We start from the raw sequence: 10,838 nt of genomic DNA, 5'->3' as shown, positions 1-10,838 counted from the left end.
ATGAGAGTAAATTGGATAAGAGAATTGATTTAGTTACTTGTGATTGGTGGATTTTCAGTGGAATCAAGGAACCAGTACATTTTGAATTCTGTGTTTAATTCAGTTTTGGTGTTTTTATTAGAATTTAGCAAAGTTGTGTAAATCTGCCAAACCCCCCCCCCTGTGTTTTATTGTTGTGTTCATCTGGAAACTTGGCTTTGAATGAAAATATTGGTCGTTGGGAGACGACTTGGTTCACTTTCATATACTATATTTATTATGTTTTAATTTGGTGGGGTACGACCTCTATCAACCACCATGAGATCTCACCTAGAGAGTCATGGAATTATGTCCTGACCAATGAGGCACCACCACGCAACCATCATGGAATTACGTCCTGACCACACCATAATCATGTTTCTCCAACCAACACAAAGTCATTATACATACCAATTCCATGTTAACATTTATAACCAACCATCTCCCTCATGTCACACGCCAAGGTCATGCTAAACTCATTAATTTCAGCCCATCAGACATTCAATACATACAACATCACTCATTTCATGCTTTAACATATTAATTCACCCAAACATGTGGCAAACTTACAAGGACAAAGAAGAAAGTAGAACCTGAAAGAGCTTGCTCAGGCGAGCTTCTTTTGCCTAGGCGAAAGCTCGAAAAGTGGAACAGTGGTGTTGTCGCGTTCCCTCGCTTAGGAAAGACCTCCTCGCCTGAGCAAGATGGCCTCTTGCTCAAGACTAGAGCTCGTCGCCTGGGCGACAGCTCGCACAACACCTTGGAGGGGTTTCTGATACTCTCACATAAACGAGACCCACCCGCTTGGGCAAGAATATCATATTTCCTCCACTGTTCATGCAGGCCAACACAAAGATTCAACCAGAGCAATGCACAGTTCATGTTCATATCATTTTAAATACCATACATACATTAGAAATATGAAACAGACCAAAACATAGGCAAAGATCGATTTAAAAAATGAAACCCTAGCTTCCCTTACCTAGACAGAGGTTAGCAAATGACTCGTATACCCAACAGTGAGCACCACAACTCTGGAACACCTTAGTGAGCTAGAAAGTAGTGGAACGGAGAGGAAACGAGGTCATCAAGAGGAACCTTAGTTGGAACAAAGACAACAGAACTAGAATAGAGGGAATAACTGTTGGGAGGTTAACTTACGTCGAATAAACGGAGTCCTTCTAGCTCAACGGAAAGCGAAAGCAAAACCCTAGTAGAGCTTCTATAAGGAAAAGAGAGTGTTTGAGAAGGGGTTGTTTGCAAAGTGAGCTGAAATAAGAAGGGTTAGGGCTGTTTAGGGTCTTGTGTAATGTCCTAGCCGGAAATTACTTATTTAAAACAAAAGTATGGATAGTATATATGAATAACCTCATTTATTTGTAATTACCTTTTCCCTAAAAACGCGGGAAAATTTGAAATCCAAAGTCGACAAGCCAATAATAACTAAAAAACGCGATGTTCAATTATTACAAATATAAATGGTTTATAAAATCATTGCAAAATAGTCCATAAACTTCCGTGAAGAAAACTAATATAAAAACTCCCATCGATGATCCCCACCCCGACACTATGCGTCTACATGCTCACTTGCATCACCATTTGCTCCCATGTAACAAGTTACATGATCATCGCCACACACACACAAACAAGGTGAGCTCAAAATAAAAATAAGAACAAAATGCAACATAATCATTATTAAAGCATCTCAACATAAAACTCATATTAGTATTTCCTATTCCTCAGTTCCTCGCCTTGTCACCCTTACAATAGACGCCGCTTGATTCTACACCCTTTGGTGAGTATACAGATCGATCCTTGCTGCATGAGTGTCTACTCGCCCCTTCGACTACAGGCCACCACCTAATAGTCCACACGCGGGAATAAATTGTCACGGCCTCACAGCGCGGCACTAAGTGAAGTTCCCCAAAACGAACCAAAATTCGTTGTTGTTCCCAGACTACCAAACTCAATCAAATGCACTGAAGAGAGCAATCATCTCGAACACTCCACTGGACTTCCTAAATCGTCAGGCTACAACCTCGAGTGGCCACGTGTTACCCCAATACAAATTACACTCGTAACTTGGCCCCCAACCAAAACATCACATCATGAACTTCACCTAAAGCTGTGTAGAAATCCTCCTCGCGCACCAACTTTGTACCAAAACCGCTTGGCACGCCTCTCACGTTGCTAGGCGGAACTTGGTTCCAGACCGCCTAGCGCACCTCTCGCGCCACCAGGCGCCAACCGCCTTACAATGCCCTGTCGCTCCGATTTCGCCTGGCAGAACGAACCCTGCTGCCAGGCCCTATTCACGTCCAGTGGCCACTACCACTATTTTGGGTAGCTATCGCCTGACGGCTCACCTTGCGCCGCTAGGCGCAATACCAATTGCGCAATACTAAGAAGGAGAAGAAGAAGAAGAAGGAGAAGAAGAAGAAGGAGAATAAGAAGAAGAAGGAGGAGAAGAAAAAGAAGGAGAAGAAGAAGAAAGAGAAGAAGAAGAAGGAGAAGAAGGAGAAGAAGAAGGAGAAGAAGAAGGAGAAGAAGGAGAAGAAGGAGAAGAAGAAGAAAAAGAAAAAGAAGAAGAAGAAGAGGAAGAAGAAGAAGAAGGCGACGGTGACGACCACGACTACGACGAAGAAGAAGACGAAAAAAAATGAGAGAGGGAATAGGAAGAAGAAGAACAGTGCGCAATATTTACCGAAAAATTGTTTGGTAATTATGACAAATTTTTCGGTTAGTAATTACTCACGGATTTTTCGATCCGTAATTACCGACGAATTTTTCAGTCAATAATTATCAACGAATTTTTCAATCAATAATTACCGGTGGATTTTTTCACCGGTAATTATCGACAGATTTTACCAACGGATTTTTCTGTCGGTAATTACCGATGAACATGATTTTCGTCGATAAATTTTTACCATCGATTAGCGACGGATTTTGACCATTATTAACGAGTTATGACTATCAATGATATTAGTTTTTCTTGTAGTGAAGATAATTGATTATTTTAGTGAGTTTTACAAATAAATAAAATTTTGTTAGTGCTCTACTGCTTCGATTTTGCCTTTGGACTTTTGACATACCAATTTAACTATTTTAAATAACATACCTAGATTACAAGACTTAAACAACTAAACCCTTAAGTCTTGAATGTGTCTATTGAATCCAAGCATTTTGTAAGTCTTCAACATTTTTCCATTCATAACATCATTAAGTCTTTCATACTTCTTCATAACTCATCGTCATCATCAAAACTCCTTATTGAAGAAAGATGGCCATCTTCTTCTTTTTGTCAGCATCACCTGCTCCACCGAGCTACACGAGTTGTTCACTTGCTTCACCGAGCTATCCAATCACTCCATTTAAGTTGGCCCTATTACATCGATCTTCTAACTAATGTTGTATTAGGCGATGTAGAAAGTAGTGCATATATTATGTCGGTTATATAACCAATGTAACATTGTTGATATATTGCCTCAGTTTAAATGTAATTGCTTTAATATGGAAAAGAAAAGTAAGCAAAGATGATGATATTACATCAATTAGTACAATAACTGATGTAACAAAGACTCGTCTTTTTAAAAAAATGCAAGCAGGGATAAAATGCCCGACCTTACCACAACTGAAAAACTTGTATAAGTAATAGTCCTTTGCATAATGGTTATACATGCCACACTTAAATCACTCAGCATTTGATTTACTCGATCGACCTTCTCTCAGTGGACCTCGTTCGTTTCCCTATCAATTTTGTTGACCGGACTATTGTTTCTCTTTTTCTTGTCCTTGGCTTTTACCACAAGGGCCGCTTCCTATTCCTCCTCGGTATCGTCCTTTACCTTCAATGGAGCATTCTCATCTTTAATTGACGTATTCGTTTGAAGTAATTGATCAAGTGGCTCCTAGTTCTTCTTTCAATGTTCTTGTGTTTCAAGAGATCCTACAAGCTCTTCAACTGTGAGCTTTGATAAGTCCATGGACTCCTCAATCACGCACACCACACTCTCGAAGTCATTGGTCATTGACCTCAAAATCTTCTCCACAGCTCGGCTAGCGGACAACGTCTCTCAATTTCTAGCAAGTTAATTTGCCACGGTTTCAACCCAAGTTATGTACTCAACTACTCTTTTTGTCTCCTTCAACTTCATGCTCTCCAACTCGACCTTGAGTGTTTGAAGCCGCACTTGCTTCACCCGCCTTCTCATCCTCCTTATATGCCTTCTCAAAAATATCCCATGCTTCATTTGAAAATTTGGCACTTTCAATCTTCTCAAAGCTAGACTCGTCCACAACTTGGTACATAATGAGCAAAGCTGCCTTGTACTTCACACGTGTTTCTCTCAATGCTTTCAACTGGGCATTTGACCAATTCATTGTGTTAGTTGATTCATCAAAACCATTTTCAACCACCCCACCCCCCACTTTTCTTGGGAGCCAAGAAGAGCCTTCATTTTGACACTCTAATTGTCATAACAACCTTTGTCAACTTGGGCATGGACTAGGGATGTCAAAAAAATTCGTACCCGCGGGTATCCACAGATAAAACCCGCAACGGGTAGGAAATGAATATTGTAAATGGATACCCGTGGGTAACGGGTACGGGTATCATAGTATCCGTACCCGTGGATACATGTACCCAATATACTCTAATTTAAATTAAAAAAAAAACATGATTAAAATATTAACATATTGATTTTGAATGAGTTATTTTTTATCAAGTAGTTTTAAAAAAAATCATTTCTTTGTTTAAATGAGTTATTTGGACTTTGTTTAAAATTTATGAATGTTATGTATTGTATTTTATTTGAATTTAAAATTAAAATATATTGTTAAATATATATTTTTGTTTGTATACCCACAGGTACCCGTGGATATTAAAAATTATGCGGGTACCCGCATAACGGATATCTGACGGATATGGGTACGGGTACGGGGCAGATATTTATCCAGTGGGTAGGGTACGAGGGAGCTACTACCTATACCTTACCCGCCCCATTGACATCCCTTGTAGGGACACGTTGTTTGTAAGACTAGTCATCTCACTTTCTCATTTTTCCAAACACTTAATCTCTATCATTTTTTTCCCACTCAGACATTGAAGCTAATTAGCTATGATACCATTTTATAGACAACAACTTTATAATCTGAAAAAACTTAATTCACCTCTTGTTGTTGTTGTTCATACCAAAACCTGAATCAGTAAGTTAGAAGTAAATTAAGATAATACAAGTCAGTAATCAAGTTTAAAGAGCAATTGGACCATGATTAAAAAACCCTAATTATAGGCCCACACCGAAAACTATAAATAGAGGCCTAAGGTAGGTCGGTAAGAATCTTTAATTCGCATTTATTACAGCAGTTATTATTGTCTACTGATCGACTTGAACTGACTTAAGCATAACCTTTTAGATAGGTACATCGATTGTCCCGGTGACCGAACGGTGGAGGAGAAAGATTATATTGAACGAAGGATTGAACCAGCTATCTTGGGAGAATGTAGAAGGAAGACTTAAGGGTAACTTGAATATTGATAGTAGGTGCTTGGCTCCTATAGCCGAAACATACCGTAATACTAAAGGCTTACGTGTGTTACACCAAGTATGCTTATTATTTGTTCATACAAAAGTTTATTTGAATACGTATATTACTTGTGCTTGTTCCAGAAAAATCTTATCAGAGGTGCATGTGAACAGTGTGTCAAACGAAACACATTCTTAATGGCGCTCACGTATGTCCAACTACACAACTTCATGCTTGTGTTTGTCGGGCCAACAAAATCTGATAAACATATGTTTAATATTTAATTGTTTACGAACAATCAAAACTAAACAAAGAATATGTCAAAGTTAGATCTAACACTACAACATTTTCAAGCTATAGTAACATTTTTATAATTACATTTATTAAAAATGTTACTTTATGCATAATTTAGTTACATTTTTAAAAAATGTTAGTATAAAGAATATTAACAGTTATATCGTAACATTTTTAGAAACGTTACCATAGGTATTACACTTTTTTATGCTTTTAGTAACATTTTTTTATTATAGTTATTAAAAATGTTACTATAGATAAAGTTTATAATTTACAGAAACGTTTTTTAAATAAATATTATTATAAATTATATTTTAAACAAATGTTTATTTCTATTACCTACCAATTTTCTTGATTAAAATTATTCACAAAAACATTTTCAATTTTTATAATAATATATTTTCCACATAAAATATTTATAATTGAGTTGTTAATAACTAAAAACACTCAGTACCATTTTCTAAAATGTTATATTTTTATTCAATAAACGTCCGATAAAGATATTAATAACATTTTTATAAATATCTCAATTGATAGGTAAGAATGTCACTAATATTTATTAACAACATAGAATACATGTAACATATGATATAATGGTACTAAATTATAGTAACATTTTTTTATAATCTAGTGACATTTTTTAAATGTTCCTAAAGAACGAATACGTAATAAATAATGACTAACTGGTGTAGTATTTTGTCTTTTCAGATACACACTCCACTTGTTCAAACAAGAGCTCAAAAATACAAGTAGGCCATATAAACCGGTAAGAACACTCCACCGATTGAAACCAGACAACAAGAATACATGTAGGTCATATAAGAAGGTAGAATGTCATCATCTTCGGAACTTATCCAAGCAATAAATATGAACATTTAAGATATTCCACTTATATCGGGACCACTTACCCTAAGAGGGAGGAGAAATGGACGTTTCCAATAAGGAAAATGCAGAATAGATACAATTTAGCATACTTACTTCGTAGTGTACTACATGCATTATTCTATATGCTTGTCGTATTTATCCACAAATCTTAGTCTACAATTTGTCATTTTCTAATGGGAATTGTCTTCAGAGGCTTGACTTTATGCAAAGTAATGCTGAATTTTTCAGTCATGTCCATATCCTCTGATTTTTCTCCATCTGCTAGCTTCCAATCAAAATGGTACAGAAGTGAGGCCAACACGGTATGAACAATTCTATTAGCCAGTGCAACACCAGGGCACATTCTTCTGCCAGACCCAAAGGGAATGAAACCATGATCTTCTCCTCTGAAATCCTTTTCATTATCTAAAAATCTTTCAGGTACAAATGAATCTGGGTCTGCCCAAGTGTCCGAGTCTCGCCCCATGCTCCATACATTAACAAGAACTTGTGCATCTTTGGGAACATGAAAGCCACATATGTCTACTTCAGACACTGATTTGTGAATCAATATTGGGGCTGTTGGGTGCAATCTTAGGGTTTCTTTCACCACGGCTTGTAGGTAAGTGAGCTTGGATATGGTTGAATCTTCAGGTTCAAACCCAGTTTCACCAAAAACTTGTTCAAGTTCCCTTTTGGTTTTCGATAATTTTTCAGGGTTGTGCAGCAACTCTGCCATAACCCACTCTATTGTGGCTGATGTGGTGTCTAATCCAGCCACGAATAAATCCTGCAACAAAATTTATGTTATAATAACAACAAAATGATGGGAATAAAAATAAAAAATAAAATAAAATATCTAGCTTTTAAATAAAATAAAAATTAAGAAAACACTACAAATGTGCTGGGGTGCTTGACTTTAAGAAAAAACAGTTCTCAATTCTAAAATTCGGTTTGTAAGTACATAAAAAAAATAATAAAAAACGAGGACTAAAATACATCCTTGTCTTAAGAAATACAATTTTTTTTCATTTAAATCGTTTGTCTAAACTTGACTTACCAATTTTGATAACTGTTTAAAGTTGTACCCATTTTCGGACAACCCAATTAAATTGTCAAACTGGTGGGTGTAGTATTTCTGTGTGACGAAAAGACAGCAATTTATGCGTGATGTATGTTCAATTAACGTCATTATTAAATTACACTACAGAACGTACAAAATGTTATTCAAATATTCACATGTACAGAAATGGGATGATGACTTATTATCATGATTGTGTACCTGATTAAAATATTTATGTGAATAAATTGTTGAAAAAATTATTTAATTATTTTTAAATTTTTTCTATATTAAAAAAATTTATATTTCTTTTTTTTTTGAATTTTTTTAAGAAATACTTATAAATTTTGTTACGAAAAAAGATTTGTAAAAAATTACTGTCAATTTTTTAACAAAATATTTTGTATGAAACATTTTTCACAACAAATTTTGTAAGAAATACTTACGAATTTTATAATTTTGTACAAAATAATTATCCACAAAGAAATTACCCACCAATTAAGATTTTTAGAAAAAAATAGTAGTAAATTTTTTTTTCAAATTTTTTTAACAAATTTACAAAAAAATTCTAATGCAATATGAAAATTTTTAGTAGTGTTTTATTTTTTCCTTTTACAATTTGAACTCTATCTTAATGACTACAATTTTTTTACTCAACTTTGAAAACATATGTTTTATATTTAAATTAAATTATTAAATATTTTATTTTTCTATATTATAAAAATTATGTAAAGCATTCTTCACAATCAAGATCATTTGAATATTAAATTATAGTTTAATATAAAATTCCATTTGTTAATAAAAAAAATTCTACATGTCATCTATTATGAAGGATGTGAAAAGGTTTTCCGTTCAACCTTATCATTAATACTTCAAAAATATAAAATTGATTTGATAGATTTAAAAAAAAAATTATGGTTAAAAATTTCCTACAACTAATATTTTATTGATAAAAAGTAAATAAAATTAAAGATATTTTACATTATTTCTATAAAAGGTAAAAACAAAATATCTTAATTTAATTTATAAAAAAATATTTTTTGTATGATATTTTAAAAACAAAAAATGTATTTAACTTAAATAGAAATAGAATTGACTGTATTATGATTGACTTTATTTATTTATTTATTTATTTATTAAACTATGTGACTTTAATAAGGAAGATTAGTTTGAATTTGATCTCTCTGATAATGCTCACCAGAAACAGATGCAACACATCATGGCGTGTCAATTCTGAATTTTCCCTTCGGATGATATCAAGAAACGACTCTAGCACATCATTTCCATGAACGGAACCAACCCTCTGAATTCTTTCTTCAACAATGCAATCAAACACATCAAGCAACGTTCGGTAATAGCGTTTCATCCTTCGTCGCGCACCCTGCGGATCAAATCTACGAAAAACAGGGTAATAGTCTGCAACATTAGGCTTCGAAGCTTCATCGAGCACACTAGAAATAACACTGCGAAACTTCTGAGAAACACCAGAACTATGGGAAGCCAAGTCAAGCGAAAAAAGGGTGTTTGATATTGCGTTAAGCACTGTGGTAAACGCGGTCTCACCAATATCAACAGCACGACCCTTTTCGCAATTTTCGTGCAAGTAATCAAGCAGCTCCTTCATCTTTCTATGGCGCAGAGATTGGGTGGAATCAAGTTGGAGGGTGGAGAAAATTTGGGTGGCACAAACTTTTCTGAGGGTGTTCCATTTTGATGACACGGGAAGGAACACTACAGAAGATTGATGGTGTGAAAGTGCTTGAACAGACTCAGGTACGAATCGGCTTGCTAAGGCTCGGTCTTTTTTGTGAAGGGCTTCTTTGGCAATGTTGGGAGAGGAAATGACAATAGTGGTGATGGTGCCTATTTTAACACTCATGATAGGTCCATAGGTTTTGGAGAGTTTATGAAGTGCTTGGTGCAGTTTTGATGGCCAAAGTTGTAAAATGTTTCCTATGATGGGGTAACTGGGAGGACCAGGTGGTAGATTAGGATGTTTTGTGTTTTTGTTGCTAAGGCTAAAGAAAATATGGATGCATAAGTATGCAAAGAAAATCAATTGAATGAATGTTATGTTGTCCATGGCTGTTATATATTGTTGGGTTTCATTGCCAAACTAAGAGGGGCTTATATAGGATAATTTCATGTGCCCACCTTTGTGGAATTATGATCATAGGGTTGACGAAAGCAATTTCCAATGGAGATTTGACATTTTACTTCGCCTTATAGGCTTCGGTTGTCGCTGAACCGAAGCCTATAAAGAGGCGGTGACATTTTTATAATTTTCGTCTAACTTTTGGCCCCGATTGCAACAGAACCGAAGCATATAAGGCAGTGTCAATATTCAAATTTTCAAAAATGCCATCAGCATCAGGCTTTTGGCCTCGGGTCTTTAAGGACCGAAGCAATAAATGAGACTTTTGGCATCGGTTGCAACAGAACCGAAGCATATAAGGCAGTGTCAGTTTTCAAATTTTCAAAAATGCCATCAGCATCAGGCTTTTGGCCTTGGGTCTTTAAGGACTAAGGCAATAAATGGGCTTTTGGCATCGGTTATTAATTAAACCGAGGCCATAAAGGCTGTTAAAATTCCCAATTCGCGAGCCCTAACTACTATTCATCGTCTCCCCCAACTCTCTTCTCTCTACGCGAATTTCTCCGCTCTGCCACCACCACCACGCTCTGCCTCCTTCGCCAACCAGCATCCTCCGTCAATAATCGTGCATCGTCGCCTCCGTCGCGCTGTCTAGGTTCACCGATTGCAAATCACCTCCCGCCGCGGGTGAGTTCGAAACTGTTTGGTTCATCTCATCATTAGTAGCCTTTGATGATGTATTTACATTGGTATCACCCTTCTCCTCAAATTCCGATGAAGAAACAACTGGTGAATTCGAAACCGAGTGTTGAGCTTGCAAAACTTTCGATTGTTCTGGATCCAATATCTGATCTTGCAGAGGAGGGTTTTCTGGCTTAACCTCTCCTTGTTGGATTTTGTGTTGTGTTTCAGTGGGAGCCATGAATGGAGGTTCACTGGATGGTGCAGGAGGACACCCAAAGGGTGTGTTAAGTGGAGTAC

The 10,838-nt window shown here is 36.0% G+C and overlaps 1 protein-coding gene across 1 annotated transcript; it reads right to left on the bottom strand.

Moving 5' to 3' along the window:
* Positions 1-6,474: 6,474 nt before the first annotated feature.
* LOC114166481 (geraniol 8-hydroxylase-like) lies at positions 6,475-9,847 on the bottom strand. Its single transcript, XM_028051218.1, has 2 exons — positions 8,961-9,847; positions 6,475-7,492 (listed from the first exon to the last, which is right to left on the bottom strand). The coding sequence occupies exons 1-2, from the start codon at positions 9,843-9,845 to the stop codon at positions 6,887-6,889; spliced, it is 1,491 nt and encodes a 496-aa protein (XP_027907019.1). The 5' UTR covers positions 9,846-9,847; the 3' UTR covers positions 6,475-6,886.
* Between the last annotated feature and the right edge of the window lie 991 nt (positions 9,848-10,838).

This window comes from Vigna unguiculata, chromosome 10 (genome assembly GCF_004118075.2).
Source record: "Vigna unguiculata cultivar IT97K-499-35 chromosome 10, ASM411807v1, whole genome shotgun sequence".
NCBI lineage: Eukaryota > Viridiplantae > Streptophyta > Magnoliopsida > Fabales > Fabaceae > Vigna > Vigna unguiculata.
The sequence above is the reverse complement of the archived record's forward strand: the minus strand, read 5'-3'. Positions and strand labels throughout refer to the sequence as shown.